Source organism: Pseudochaenichthys georgianus, chromosome 10 (genome assembly GCF_902827115.2).
Source record: "Pseudochaenichthys georgianus chromosome 10, fPseGeo1.2, whole genome shotgun sequence".
Taxonomy (NCBI): Eukaryota; Metazoa; Chordata; class Actinopteri; order Perciformes; family Channichthyidae; genus Pseudochaenichthys; species Pseudochaenichthys georgianus.
Window position 1 is genome coordinate 26,731,306 of NC_047512.1, and position 16,709 is coordinate 26,748,014.

Below are 16,709 nucleotides of genomic sequence, written 5' to 3' on the forward strand. Positions count from 1 at the left end.
AAACAAGACGCTGGAGAGGGGGCGGGCCGTATCTCCATGTAAATCCTATCGGAATCGGATCCATCAGGCTAAACTAACCTGTAGCTGCTCCGTCCACGCTCACAACAACATCATACAGACATAAATAAAGCAGCGACTGTATTCACCATGACATAGACAGTCTGTGGTTTGTACATGTTTAACTTTTGTCCAGTTTCTGAACAGATATGAGGAGCTGTGAGCTCTGAGTGTGTGCTAACAGCTGAGCTAACGGCTGATGTGTTGGGCTAATCACAAGCGTCATTTCTTGACTGGCAGCAAAAACAACCAATCACAGCAGTGCTTCTCTGGCTGGCTCTGTCCAATCACAAACAAGAAGTGTTCTCCGTAAAGGAATACCCTTTCCGTCCAATGTGAAATGCTGTGGTGTTTTCTGAAATGCTGCGGCATTTTCTGAAATGCTGTGGTGTTTTGTGAAATGCTGTAGTGTTTTGTGAAATGCTGTGGCGTTTTCTGAAATGCTGTGGTGTCTTGCACTTCAGGGCCACCGTACCTACCACAACATTGTACTTAAACCACTGCTTGAAAGTGTATGTTTCCACACATTACCACCAAGATTGAAAGATTTGAAAGATTTGTCTCATTTTTATCATGTTTAATTCTGTAGTCCCAAATGCTGAAATGGCCACCCCCTCCCATTCACCTCTTACTGGAATAGATGCCGACAGGACAGAAATAGAGCAGGCAAGCTGCCTTCTGTATAAAATCACATAACTCTCAGTCAGAGTCACGTGACAAAGTTCAGAAATTCAGAACAAATTCAAAGCGAAAAGTGCCTTCAACAAACCCCAAGTGAAGGTTTCCTTGATGCTAAAGCAAATAGCTTTTGAATGTTTTCTTAAAGAGGGGTAGGCTACACGCTTTGCAGCAAAGTGCTAGAATGCTGAAAACACGTGGCGTAAAATTGCGCAGCCTCCGTACGTTAGGTTTATGATGTTACCACGTAACACACGTTTGAAGTATGTCTTTACTGTAAGACATCTTCCCGTTAAATTCAGGATCTCTCACTCACACACACACACACACACACACACACACACACACACACACACACACACACACACACACACACACACACACACACACACACACACACACACACATTGCCGCAGTCTTGACGTCACAGAGGACACGTAACGGGACTGCCCGAGCCTGACTGGAGGAGCGCACAGACCGGGTTAACGGGGACAGAGCAGCAGGACACTCTCACCGGATACTGCCCACACACAAGGTAAGCCATATTTAGTATTATTTATAAAACATTAAGAAAAAGTGGGGGGAGACACTTCAAGATGACAGGGATGTATTGCAATTCTGTTATCCAGCCCTACATCAGCATTTCTCTGTGTCTCTCTCTAGGCCTGAAACTATTGATTCCTGCTCAGTGTTGACACAGAAGACCACATATAGAAATGGTAAGTTGACCTTTCTCCTCTTGCATTATGTAAGTATGAAGCATTTTGTATCATACTGCAGAGCAGATCTTGTGTCTGACATGGTCGGTTTTGTGTACCATTGAATGAGATGTGGATAGAGTGAGTGAGGTCATTTTTCTGCCACCTGCCACCATGTGATTCCTCCCTATCATAAAGCTAGCAGTGTTGGGTGACACATCGAATGGACACAGCTGACAGCATCTTTCCAATGGCTTTGTCTTATCTTCAAATGTATTGTCCGAGACGTTAGTCAGTGTCCTATCGTTCTGCTCTTAGTTGAGTTGGACCAATATTGGCTGTTAATTATACTCTGCACAGCTGTGGCTTTAGCAAATAAACAAGCAGGGAGGAATGAAGGAGTACAAATGTAGCTAACAATTTGAATCCGCATTAGGATTTTTCCTAATCAAACACATTACTTAATGGGATTACTTTAGTTAAAGGCCTGTTGCTAGGGGTTTGTATTTGTAGCCCTGTTGCTAAGTGGGTGAAGCTCTCCAGCTGTCGTGAGGAGAGATGGTCTGTAGTAAAGCAGAAAGCAGTGGCCCCTCACCAGGGTGGAGAACATATTTTGGCTGCATGCCTTAATGCGGTAGTATTTTATACAACAGCAGCTGCAGTAAGAGCCTTCGAAATGAAGGCCGAGCCTTCGAAATGAAGGCCAAGCTTTCAGCTTTCTTTTTTCCCAAAGTGAATGAGCTAATAACATCACACCTCTAAAGCCAGGGCCCATTTTATAAACAAAATCCTTGTGTAGTGCTTTATATTTTCTTTTCATGCCCAATGGAGTTTGTTAGTAAACTCTGACATTATTGAGGTGCTGCATGACAGAACGTTATGTGAAACCTGACTCCGTGCTGCTCCTATGGACCCCCCCGACACACACACACACACACACACACACACACACACACACACACACACACACACACACACACACACACACACACACACACACACACACACACACACACACACACACACACACACACACACAGACACACACACACACACACACACACACACACACACACACACACACACACACACACACACACACACACACACACACACACACACACACACACACACACACACACACACACACACACACACACACACACACACACACACACCTAGGCTATCCTCTGCTCAGCTGGGGGTGGGACAGGTGCAAGCAGCCAGCTGTAATAGCAGAAATGGCTTCACCTCCTGTCCCAGTGTCCTGTCCCTGACACTTTTACACAATTAACTACTGCAAGCCAGTGCACTGTTAAAGCGGGATAGTGCAATCTTTATAAGCTGTCTAGGTTAAGGTCAGCGGCCTCTGCAAATGCTGAACACAGCAAGTTTCTCTGTCAGGCTGTACCCAGGCACATGTGATGTTTTGAGCGAATGGCTAATGTTACCATGCTAACATGCTGATGTTTAGCTGATGTTCATCCAAACATTCACAATTCACACATGTTCACAATTATTTTTCATAAATGTTTTGCAAGGATTTATTCATAAACCAAAGTATTGGCTAAATTAAACGACACCATGCATGACTGTATCAATCCTATAGTTATCAGAGAATTTCAAATAAAAACTAAAATATCAACATCATGCAGATGCTAAAGTCGTAGTCAGGGGATCACCAGGAGGCTTTCTCCTTTGTGCATAGGCAGAGTTTGACTTTTGCGCTTGGGGGGGCAAACCTTTTTTACTGACTTCAGTACACAATCCCAACTATTGCGTGGGGTGCTACGGATACAGTAGCAATAAAGCCAGCGCTCACTGCACTGAGTATGACTTTTCCATATACGAACACAACTCGTCCCGTCATGCACGCCTCATGCCTGCCGTACACACACACTCATATGGAAGGGGCGGTCTCTCCCCCCAACAACAGTGCATCCATCCATCCATCCATCTTCTCCCGCTTATCCGTGGTCGGGTCGCGGGGGTAGCAGTTCCAGCAGAGAGCCCCAAACTTTCTTTTCCCTGGCGACATCAACCAGCTCTGACTGGGGGATCCCAAGGCGCTCCCAGGCCAGCGAAGAGATATAATCCCTCCACCTGGTCCTAGGTCTACCCCTTGGTCTCTTCCCAGCTGGACGTGCCTGGAACACCTCCCTAGGGAGGCGCCCGGGTGGCATCCTAACTAGGTGCCCGAACCACCCTAACTGGCTCCTTTCGACGCGAAGGAGGAGCGGCTCAACTCCGAGTCCCTCCCTGATGACCAAACTTCTCACCTTATCCCTAAGGGAGACACCAGCCACCCGGCGGAGGAAACCCATCTCGGCCGCTTGTATCCGCGATCTCGTTCTTTCGGTCATGACCCATCCTTCATGACCATAGGTGAGGGTAGGAACGAAAATGGCCCGGTAGACAGAGAGCTTTGCCTTCTGGCTCAGCTCCCTTTTCGTCACAACGGTGCGGTAAAGCGACTGCAGTACCGGTCCCGCTGCTCCGATTCTCCGGCCCATCTCATGCTCCATTGTTCCCTCACTCGAGAACAAGACCCCGAGATACTTGAACTCCTTCACTTGGGGTAAGGACTCATTCCCTACTTGGAGTGGACAGTCCATCGGTTTCCTGCTGAGAACCATGGCCTCAGATTTGGAGGTGCTGATCCTCATCCCAGCCGCTTCACACTCGGTTGCGAACCGATCCAGTGAGTGCTGAAGGTCGCAGACCGATGAAGCCATCAGAACCACATCATCTGCAAAAAGCAGTGGTGCAATCCTTAGTCCACCGAACTGCAGACCCCCTCCCCCACGACTACGCCTCGAAATCCGATCCATGTATATTACAAACAGGATTGGTGACAAAGCGCAGCCCTGGCGGAGGCCAACCCTCACCGGAAATGGGTCCGACTTACTGCCGAGGACCCGGACACAGCTCTCGCTTTGGGAGTACAGAGATTGGATGGCCCTGAGTAGAGACCCCCTCACCCCATACTCCCGCAGCACCTCCCACAGTAGCTCCCTGGGAACTCGGTCATACGCCTTCTCCAAGTCTACAAAACACATGTAGACCGGATAAGCGTACTCCCAGGCCCCCTCCAGGATCCTTGCGAGAGTAAAAAGCTGATCCGTCGTTCCAAGACCAGGACGGAATCCGCATTGTTCCTCCTCAATCTGAGGTTCGACAACAGTGCATTACATATGTAAAACTTATCATAACTGTGCACATCATAATACAATAGCTGAATCACTTGTATACAAAAAAAAAGCGAGGGAACTTGTGTCCTTAACCTCATACGTCACACACACACACGTCACAACATGCGACTGCTCAAAAATGAAATTATTTCAAACAAAACATGATATTATTCAGATTTGTATTGTAACAATCATTATATTACATCTATTAAAATATTGGAACAGTTTTAGACGTAGTAATGCTGTAACATATTTCAGCCCCCCTGCAAAATCTGCCTATGGCTTTGTGGACCATGATATTATATATTTGTTAGGGATTAGTGAGCCAGAGCAGATGCATTTCCTTGCATCTGAATGTACAACTGCACATCCAGAGTTGCATTTCTCTGTACTGGCTCAGAGGTCTACGCATCCCAGACATCACTTTGCACTTCGTTCTTGAGTCATGAGCACTAACACCTTGTCTCTCCTCTGAAACTAAATTTGAATTTCTTTCTTACAGGTGTTCAGAGGCATAATAACAGATGTTCCGGACTTTGACCCCTCCACTGACGCGGAGACCCTTTACAATGCTATGAAAGGCATGGGTAAGTGCCACATTCTTCTTGTGATTTCTGATTGCAGAGGGGAAAATGTCATCTTTCCCCGTCTCCACTCGTAGGCTGAATGATCACATAATGAATTTCACGCAGTGGTCAGGGCGGTGGTGATGCAGTAATAGATTTTCTGTCACTGAGATTACGTTTTTTGAAAATGTTGCTTTGTGCTCCTCAGGTAGCGATAAAGAGGCCATATTGGACCTGGTCACTTCAAGGAGCAATGTACAGAGGCAGGAAATCATTGCAGCGTACAAATGCAACTTTGGACAGGTAATCTGATTTCTGATTTTTATTTTGCTTTAATAGAAACACGTTTGTCAGAGACTGTTTATCTATCATGCTACAGGATAACTTAAAACACATTGGAGCAGACGCGTGCACTCTATTATGTTGTTGTCGTTCTAACAGGACCTAATTGAAGATCTGAAATATGAGCTGACGGGCAAATTTGAGCGCCTCATTGTCAGCCTGATGAGAACCCCAGCCTACCATGATGCCAAAGAAATCAATGATGCAGTCAAAGTAAGACGTTTTTTTTCAATTGTACAATTCTTTATGATACTTCAGGCACAACTAATAAAGAAGAAGCTACTTCATATTTAATGTCATGCTCTTTTTTAAGGGAGCTGGAACCAACGAGAATGTCCTTATTGAAGTCATGGCATCCAGAAACAACCAACAGATTCAAGACATGGTTGCAGCGTACAAGGATGGTAAGGCTTGCTAAATAAGTCATTTTAAATCAACTCATTCTTTGTTAAGCATCTCTTAACATTTGACATTGATGCCCGTGTCTTCAGCCTATGGCAGTGACATTGAGGAGGATATAATCACAGACACCTCCGGTCACTTTAAGAAGACACTGATTGTTTTACTTCAGGTCAGTTCAAAGAGGAGTTGATGTAATCATGACTGAAATGTACAGTCAGCAGTGCACCTTTAACAATAGACTGATTGTATTGGTTTGATGTTACCAGGGGACCAGAGATGAGTCAGGAGTGGTGGATGCAGATCTGGTGGAGCAAGATGCACAAGTGAGAATAAGAACAGTTTAAAACGCCTTAAAAGTAAAGTAAAATATTTTGTTTATTAATAACCTACACTTTGTCATTCTGTGTGTAGGATCTGTATGCAGCCGGAGAGGAGCAGTGGGGGACGGACGAGGCCAAATTCATCATGATTCTTGGAAACCGCAGCAAGACCCACCTTCACATGGGTGAGCACATGCTCTCTGGACAATTTACACTAAAGTGAGGCATTCATACATTACCACTGTGACCTCAAGTCTCCCAGGAGTTCATTGCAGTTTAAAAGTTGCCATCATATTGTGAAACCTACTTTCTCGTTCTAATGCCGAGAAAACTGCCTAAGGCCTGCTTCTTAGAAGTGACATTTGAACACAGGCATCACAAACTAACAGAGATACATAAAAGATCATTCAGGAACATCATATGGCTAGTGAAAAAAACATGTTGGTTACTTTTTGTTGATGCCAATTGTTGCATCTGTTTAAAGAAAACCGGCCGTCTGTAACAACACTCATGCTAGCAGCTCTTTGAGGCTGTACTCAGTGGTGGTTTGAGCTAACATTAGCATGCTAACATGCTCATAAAGATGATGCTTGCAAACTGATTTAGAGATGGTTATATTTACAAGGTTCAACATCTTGATGTAGCTTGGTATTTTCCTTTTCAGCATGTTAAGATATTTAAATTGTCATGCGATGAAAAACATGACATAACAATGTCTTCTGTTTGCTTAGTTTTCGATGCATATGAGAAGATTGGAGAGACGACCATAGAGGACAGCATAAAGAATGAGTTGTCTGGGGACTTTGAGAGGCTAATGCTGGCTGTTGGTAAGAAACACATTAAAAGTACCACTTTAAGACATGATTGGTGTCAAGTTGTGAAGTTTACAGGGGTCTCTCTTATTTACTTTTTTCTAACAGTCCAGTGCATAAGGAACGTTCCCATGTTCTATGCAAAGCGCCTCTACAAGGCAATGAAGGTAAACAAAAAGTTAAAAATAGCTGTTCAGTCTAGTTTCAAACTATTTGTGGACATGTATTCCCTGGCAACACAGTTGTTATAACATGTTTTTTTTATTTAGGGGCAGATTGCAATCTAACGTTTTGACATTTATTTAAAATGTATTAGGGCTACTTGACCGTGAATACTTCCTCTCCTTTATTTCCAGGGTCTCGGTACAGTTGACAACACCCTGATCAGGATCATGATTTCTCGCTCTGAAATAGACATGTTGGACATTCGGGAGTGTTTCCGTTTATTGTATGAGAAGTCACTTTATAACATGATTAAGGTTGGTTAAACACTAATAAAATATGTTCCTACTGATTTAGCATCAGCAAAGCATAACCCCTTTACCTTGATTTTCTTTATAAACCCCTCAGGATGACACATCGGGGGATTACAAGAGGACTTTGCTTAATCTGTGTGGAGGAGATGATGAGTAAGTGTTGGCTGCAAGCAACAGCAGCAACCAGACGGGGGTGATAGAATACCACTTTTCAGGAGTGATGGTTTTTCTGAGTGTAATATAAGATTTTTTGAAAGTAAAGCAGTTTATTGAGTAATTAATCCCTGTCTCCAGAAAAGTACTCACTCTGTACCACTCGGTGCTGGCTTTGTCTTGTTTCAAACTGATCATTACAGTTTAGCTGGAGAGTTCTTCCCTGAAGCTGCTCAGATAGCCTACAAGATGTGGGAAACAAGTGCCATGACCAAAGTCCAGGTTTGGGCCCCATCTGCTCCCACATTAGACGTGTCATGCATGTTTGGCTTGGCAGTGGCATGCATCCTAATTACCTCCCCGCCCTGCAGTGACCTGCTTCTTGCAGTGTCACAAACTTGTGCTGATAACACTGCCATGTCTTCACAGCGAACTCTTTGTTTAACTGCGGATAGGATCAGAATGCTGCTCGCTCAAATACAAATCGTTTTTGTTATTATGCACTGTCCAAATCATCGTTTTGTCCGTGAAGTGAATTGGAGTAGAAATCTCAGCATTTTGCTTGACAAAAGATCTTTTCACTAACTCTCTATAAAGCAGATATTTTTTAGCCTACCCACCTTTAATTGTAGGTTGTGTCATGGCTTCTAACCTCAAGAGGGCACACTCCCCCTCAACAAACACTTTTCTTTTTTGCATATTATATAGTTCTGCATGTTTAGTGCTTTGATACAAAAATATATCAATTTAAATTAAACTATTTTGCTTTGCCGCATGATGTTTGGATTGTTATTATTGAATCTCACACTTCCAATGATGTCATCCCACTACTTTAGCTGAGGCCAACACTCCGTCCTGCTCACGATTTTGACCCGGCTGCTGATGCACAAGCGCTGAGGAAAGCAATGAAGGGATTCGGTATGCAACACTGAAAAGCACATTTACACTGATAGAATTTCTCAAAACAGGTTTTTACTAATTCTGTTGCCTTTTACCACCTACAGGAACAGATGAAGATATAATAATTGACATTATTGCACAAAAAAGCAATGCTCAGAGGCAAGAGATCAGACAGACATTCAAATCCCTCCTGGGAAGGGTAAATAATTCATAATAATGTTACAATAAACATATCGTTAGATATTCCCTTGAAGCTGTTTCATGTAACTGTTTGTGTTTGATGTGTCCTCAGGATCTGATGAAGGACTTGAAGTCTGAGCTGTCAAAGAACCTGGAGAGGCTGATCATTGGGCTCATGTTGACCCCTGCCGAGTTTGATGCCAAAATGATGAAGAAGGCAATGGAGGTACAGTAGTTGACATGGTTGATATCAGTACATGTGAAGGGAGAAGCTAATGAGTGAGGCACACCCTTCATAAAATAAAAAAACACTTGTTATTATATTATAAGTCTGTGATAGTTGATGTCAAGCCCCGAGAAGTAGATTTTGTGCTTGAATGTCATGACCATTACACAAAATGTATGAAAGTCAATTAATGTGCATTTTAGGTATTTATAGAGATTATCTTACTTGCCTTTTGTTGAAACCTTTACTATTTTGTACATACAGGAAGTACAAAATAGTTTCACAATTGTATGTCCCTATTATGTAGATTTGAATGCAGTAGAATAGAATAGCTTGCCTTTTGAAGGCCTAGACGCAAAATACAAGTAATTGAAAGGATTAAATATAAAACATCTGCATTTCTAAATCTTTAATGGTCTCACTGAATAGTTATGCGTCAATGCCACACTGAACTGTGAATCAGCTCAGCTTACCTGTCATATTTCACAATATACTTCCTCGCTTCTTGGACATTGATACAGTTTTAGGAAGTTCTGTCATCAAAATACAAATGAAGATGATAACAATCAGAACAAAAATAGCAAAACTGAACTGACATTTTATTTCAGCAGATATGAGGAGGCCCCATTTGTGAAACTTCCCTGTGTTTTTGTTATTTACTCTTAATTTAAACAGGGGGCTGGGACAGATGAGCACGCCCTGATCGAGATCCTGGTCACCAGGAGCAGTGAGCAAATACTTGCCATGAACGCTGCTTATCAGGCTGGTGAGTTTTATACCAGAAACAAAAGGCATAGACATTTTTTGTTCAGGATACCTTTAACATGTAGCTTTTTACATCACAGGCTATTCGAAGTCTATGGAGGAAGCCATTAATTCAGACACATCAGGACTCTTCTGCCGAATCCTTGTTTCTCTTGCGCAGGTATAGGTTCATCAGCATGAGAACTTAGTCTGTGTTTTGTTTCCGCCCACTCACTGGTTGCAGTCTGTCTGCTGACTGTAGCAGAGAACTAAAGGTCCATTTCATTACATGCACAGTGTTCTTTCACACAGTCTTATGTTACAAATCAAAGAGAAAAATTAAATGTTCTAGGTGATATTTAATAGATCAAAGCACTTACTATCTTTTTTCTGTTCAGGGTGCAAGAGAGGAGGACCCTGCCAATGAGGAAAGAGCTAATGCAGATGCTCAGGTGATTTAGTGTGTGTCTTTTTACTGTAACGTTTTACTGTGTTAAATATGAAATGGAAGACTGGGTTTCAGTGTTTGTTCCTGTTCTTCCTCCCTAACCTATCAGGAACTAGCCGATGCATGCAACGCTGACTCTGATGACATGGAGAACAAGTTCATGAGCATTCTGCTGCACCAGAAGCTTTCCCCATCTCAGAAGAGGGTAAAGGACAAGACAAATACAATACAGTTACAATTTATAACATAATGTGTGTGTTTCTCAAAAACAGAATGTAACTGATCAAGCTCATGAATACACTCCCTGCTATTCACAGTTTTCCAGGAGTTTGTCAGATACTCCAACAAGGACATTGAACAGATTATCAAGAAGGAGATGTCAGGAGATGTCAAAAATGCCTTTTATGCAATAGGTAACCACTGTTTTTGACCTAATTTTACTTTTAAATGTGTCGCATTGTAGACTGCTGACAACATCTATCCTCCTCCTCAGCCATTTCACGCACTCTCTTTACTTTGCAGTTCGCAGCGTAAAGAACCAGCCCTCTTATCTTGCGGACCGTCTGTACAAAGCCATGAAGGTACTTAAGTATAAGTATATGCATGTATAATTCCAGCTGCAAGTGAAAAGGTTATTTTTATTGATGCATGTAAGATATTTAAGTTTTGTGTCTTTTTCTATACTTTCTTGGTATTCATGCCGAGTGCTCTCACACAGTAGCAATTACTAGTAAGTCAATCAGAATAAACACATTTCATTGGTCTCCGCTGCAGGGCCTCGGCACAGACGACAGAGCGCTGATCCGCATCATGGTGTCCCGCAGTGAGATCGACCTGTTCAACATTCGCAAAGAGTTCAAGGAAACACATGATGTTTCCCTCCATGAATTCATCCAGGTAGAAACTATGATCGTAAGTCTGAGCTTTTGTCAACTAACACTCCTGGTTGCTGTGTTTCCTCATCTCATCTGTATGTGTGGGTGTTTTGTCTTCTGGTCTTTGTGTGATTGCATGTTGCACATCCTTCTTCTGCTGCTGTGCTGGGGTGGGGGTGTATGGTAATCTATAGCTTCCTGCGGTGGACTATGGGTCTGTGGCTATTGCACAGCTGTTTTTAGGAATTTCCCTTGCATGCTTCCTCTCTATATCTGCTGTCTGATTGGCTGACAGCACAGGGACAGGAAGCAGTTCTATAATAATTCACAGATGAAATCACCGTGACACCGTGACACCAATACAAACAAGCAAGTAGGGTGCCCTGAATTGGCTTTGCAAGAAATATTACCAGTTTATGCAATGGCAAGGATTGCTATATGTTGTGTATTCTGAAGTGTGTATATTGTACGCAGTTTGTTCACAACGTTTGTAGTTCTGTCTATATTAGGGAATACATTTTAGTCGCAATATATGATTTAATATGATTAAAACAGTTTGTCAATTACAAAGTCTGTCCCTTTTTTTTAACCCATTTTACAGATTTTATTGTCAGTAACATCCGAGAAATAAACCCGGAAGTAGTATCAAGTGGATTTTGCTACTTTTGTACAGAGCAGGGTATCTGTTTCCCCTTGTTTCCAGTCTCTGTGCTAAGCTAACATTTACCGTACTGATGTGATCTAACTCATAGCAAGAAATCAAATGACCAAAGTTCCCAAAAAAAGGAACTAGTCCTTCAAAAAGATTTAGCTCAATAATGATGATTATAAAGATAAAGATCTGTATCTGTGACTGTCAGCTGATATAAAGGGTAATTCCACTTGATTGTAGTTGATTTGTGGCTTGCGATTTCTGCTTGTCCCCATGACTCACCCACTCATTGAACATTAATGAATGATAATCATTGTTTTGCTTTTGTGTGACTGAGAAGAATAATCCCGCTTCCCAGTTTCAGCTCTGTAATGACCAAATGTCAGGAGACAATGACACAGTTTTTTTTTAACACAATCCTTCTGTGTGCGTTATCTATCATTGCTCAGGGTGATACCTCAGGAGACTACCGTAAAACCCTGCAGTTGCTGTGTGGAGGGGAGGATTAAACTGGCCAAGTGTCTGCAGCTCCATTCACAGACTTCAAAGAAAGAACACATTCAGACGATCTCGGAGTTAAACTGCGGTGGTTAATGTCAGTGTCCCATACTGCTGCAAATCCTCAGCCAACCAAGTGACCTATGACCTCTCAGCCTTGCAAGACAGTTTTCTCTCTCATGTCTGATCGTCTTCTCCCTCCGGATGATGTCTTCCTTTTTTTTTTTTTTTACAGTCATATGTAACATGAGAATGTTCATGTGGTGTATACATAGAGGACATTGGGAAATTAGCAAATCATATAGTGCCTTCAGATCCAGGCCTTCCAATGATTACTGTGATTTAAAGATATCATATAGACCTTAATAAAATGATGAAAAATACAAAAATCCTCTTTCCTCTTTCTTTTTTGCTTGCCGAACATTGTTAAACATTTTTGATGTTGTAGAGCCAATGAATGGGAGTCGGAGGCGAGGTGTTCAGTATGGAACTCCACACTTTATTATCATGAAACATCAGACAGATAATACGTTAGCTGTTACTGCATGTGAAGCTAGCATGAATGAACTACCAACCCGGTGCCCTCGCTAACGGGTCCGGGTTGCAACACACACCAAACACACAGTGAATCATGTCCTGACACGTGACACCACACAAGCCCCCCCAGAATTCACACATAAACAAGTCGTGTGGTGGGGAGGAACGGACCACGCCGACCCCACGACTCCTGAGCACGGGAGTCGGAAAAGCGACTTCCGCCTGTGCGGGCCCCCGGAAAGAGGAGGGATCGGAACAACAGGTCCGAAATCTGTGACCGGGCGAGCCAGCACCACTGGCTGGCCCAAGTCCAGATGAGCAGCCTTCACCCGGTCCACCGAGACGTGCTCAGCTTTGCCACCCAGGTCGACCTCCAGGTGCTTGTCCCCGTGCTCCAAAACCCGAAAAGGGGGCCATCGTAAGGGGTTTGTAGGGGGCCCTCTGTAGCGCGTCGTGCCGGATGAACATGTGCCCCGCCGAGCGGAGCTCCGCGGGAACCCGGCACACTTGGGTACCGTTGCTGAGAGTAGTAGGGACCGGAGCAAAAGACCCAGCGACGTCCTGTAGGAAAGCCCGCTGGGCTGTCGCCGACCAGGGAGCCGATGTGGGGGAGGAAATCCCCAGGAACCCTCAGCGGCTGACCGTACACCATGTCAGCCGTAGAGCACTGCAGATCCTCTTTCGGCGCAGTCCTCAGGCCCAACATCACCCAAGGCAGCTTGTCGACCCAATTACCGTCCGTAAGGCCGGCCTTGAGGGCCACCTTCATGGAGCGATGGAACCGCTCACAAATACCGTTAGCCTGAGGGTGATAAGCGGTAGTCCTGAACCGCGCGTGGTAAAAACACTCTCCTGTGTCTCCACGCTGGCTTGCTGCTGTCGTGTCCAGTCTCCAAGCTTTCTTGACTGTTGCGGGGGCGCTGAGTGTCACAGCTAGCGCCTCTGCACCGGGCTGCTGGGTAGCCAAGAAAAAAAGGTTGGCTTCTTCAGCCAATGCACGGGGCTCTGTAATGGACGTGTTGGCTAGCGCCGTCTGGACACGGGAAGGCAAGTGGCGTAGGAATGTCCTCATGAATAAAATCCGGGGATTTTCCCCTCCAAGCAGATTTATCATCCTCTCCATCAGCTGAGATGGCTTGCTATCCCCTAGGCCTTGAATGTCAAGAATCTGGCGGGCCCTCTCCTTAGCAGATAAGCTAAATGTCTTAAGGAGAAGGGCTTTAATCGCCTCATATTTGCCATGGTGTGGGGGGGTCAGCGATAAATCCCACCAACCTGGATGACGTGGAGCTTCCCAGTGCTGCTACTACATGGTAGTATTTCAAATGCCCATCACGGACTTGTCGGCAGGCGAAGTGCGCCTCCACGTGTGCAAACCATGCCGCAGCGGCATGCTCCCAAAACTCCGGCAGCTTTACAAAAACATCGCAACTAGCCATGTTCATTGAGTCTTCGGAAACTTTCTCGAAAACGTCGGGGTCACCAGTGTAGAGCCAATGAATGGGAGTCGGTGGCGAGGTGTTCTGTAGTGATGTTACGTATTGCGCCGAGGCTTCGGAGCGTGTGTCGAGTAATCCCCGAAGCTTTTTGTGAAGCATGTATCGAGGCTTGTATCGTTTTGGGCCAGTGACGTCATCGATGACAAACGAAGCCTCGCTGCCTGTCGACACCACGTGACTGCTTCAGGAAGCGATTCAGATTGAACCACAATGCTCATACCCATGGATGTATAATAAGAAGAACCATATTACCCCTCCTGTACCTGGGCGCGGTGACATGATGGAATTAAGAGAGCTCAGACCCTCACTTATATAGAGGTCGGAACATGTCATACTCATAAGTATAAATAGATACAAGCATAAATAAATGTAGGAATAAAAACATGAATAAATAAATGAATAAATACAGGAATAAATATCGTGCGGGCTGCGGCTCAGCTGGAAAGCAGTTGACTCACGACCACAGGGTCCCTGGTTCAACAACTGGTCAATAGGCCTACGTATTTGTTGTTGTTTATAAAAGCTACAGCTAAATGAGATAATGTAGTTAATAAATGTATTCTTTGATATGGTTTAGCCTTTCTCAGGCTACAACATGGTTACGTTTATACAAATCCCTCTTTGCAATGTTTACCAGCCTCCTTAGGCTTTTCAATCACAATCATTCAACTGGAATAAAAACAATATTGTTGACATGAAAATATGATTTAATGTTCGTTGTTTAGAGTTATTCTAAGGCTTTACTCATTGGGAACTCGGTATGAGATAGAGCACACTGTTGAGATGTCCAATCTGCCTGTTTTACACACTTTGACCAACAGGGGGTTTGTGTCCAAATGAAGCCCATGATGAAGCCTCATGAGATGAACCCTTGTGCGAACCAATTGGCTGGAAAGCTTCAAAGCTTCATAAGGCTTCATCTCGCCATCACCAGTGTTCAGTATGGAACTCCACACTTTATTATCATGAAACATCAGACAGGTAATACGTTAGCTGATGCATGTGAAGCTAGCATGAATGAACCACCAACCCTGTGCCCTCGCTAACGGGTCCGGGTTGCAACACACACCAAACACACAGTGAATTATGTCCTCACACGTGACACCACAATGTATAATTTACATTCATGTCAAATGTAAATAAGGTAGCACTTTATATTAAGGTACACAAATTAACCATCAACTAGTTGTTAATTAACATATTAGCAGTATATTGGCTCTTTATTAGTCATTATAAAACATGTATTAATGCCTTATTCTACATGACCATATTCTACAACTAATAAGCCATTAGTTGAGAGTTTTTCATCAATAACCCTGTAATTAGTGCTTATTTATTGCAAGTAAGGAAGTTGTTGTACATGAGTTTTGGTCTTAATATGCTCTGCTCAATATGGGCCTAATAAGGCAGTAGTACCACAAGAATAGTAATTCTCCCATAATAACACTTACAAATAAATATGATCTATTCTTATGTAACAAGACATGAAACTATAAGTGTAAATAACTCAAAATTAGGTATTTATTTCTAAGAATATGTTTTGGGGTATTGAAAGTTCAGCTACCAATAGGTGATATGTATGTTTCATATTTGCACATTTATATAATAGCATGGCAGTAGACAATGACATCCATGAGTAATTTTCCCTATGCAACCTGAAGAGCAAAAGTGTCAAGTCCGTCAGAAAGCAATGACTGTAAGTGTACGCCTTACACTTACACTGTAAGAATTAGTAACATGTATTGCAGGGTTGCCAACTTTGGGTACCTGGCTGGAGTGAGATTTTGATATCATGGGTTTAATTACACATATGCACACTAAATGACTGCTATCGTGTCAGCAGCGGGACCTTAGCTAGGATATAGGATATATATACAATATATACAAATACACAAAATTGGACACGAAATTGGACATGAAAGTCAAACACATGTTTGTTTCCACTGTTTTATTGTGTGCCTGTCGCGATAAGCAATTCATTGACTTATCGTACGATACATAAAAATGAAATCGATAAATTTCCATTTACATGAAGATGTGACTAGCAGTTCGAAAGGATGTACTTCAATTATTATTATATATTATCATTATGTCAGTGGTCTAAAATGGTCATACAACGGTGCCGACAATATTAAAAAAAAAAAGTTTTGTCTGGAGCCGCAAAACATATTTCATAGTTTTTTATTGTTATATCAGACAAAAACTAAAGTTTTTTGCATTTATTAGGCTATTTATTACATGATATAAAACTGTTAACCTCTAATAAGAAACAAAGAACTTTTATAAGGAGAATTAAAAATAATACACAGGCCTACTTTAAAATAAATTAAACACAGCACTTGGGGAGTCCTCTGCACATTTGAAGGGGAACAAAATATTATTAAATGGGCCCACTTTGAAATAAATAAAACATATATCTGCACCCTAAAAAGAGTTAAAGGTAAGGATGGAGAAA

General features: G+C 43.0%; 1 protein-coding gene across 1 annotated transcript; it reads left to right on the plus strand.

The window, feature by feature from the left end:
- The first annotated feature begins 1,087 nt into the window (after positions 1–1,087).
- anxa6 (annexin A6) lies at positions 1,088–12,593 on the plus strand. The gene is given in 26 exon segments (XM_034093286.2): positions 1,088–1,270; positions 1,399–1,454; positions 5,127–5,211; positions 5,399–5,493; positions 5,632–5,745; positions 5,846–5,936; positions 6,024–6,103; positions 6,201–6,257; positions 6,346–6,439; positions 6,986–7,081; positions 7,175–7,233; positions 7,423–7,545; positions 7,637–7,695; positions 7,899–7,977; positions 8,532–8,613; positions 8,700–8,794; positions 8,888–9,001; positions 9,677–9,767; positions 9,847–9,926; positions 10,144–10,197; positions 10,303–10,365; positions 10,367–10,395; positions 10,509–10,606; positions 10,716–10,774; positions 10,968–11,105; positions 12,170–12,593. Coding segments are annotated over 25 exon segments (1,998 nt in total). The 5' UTR covers positions 1,088–1,270; positions 1,399–1,451; the 3' UTR covers positions 12,230–12,593.
- The last annotated feature ends 4,116 nt before the right edge of the window (positions 12,594–16,709 follow it).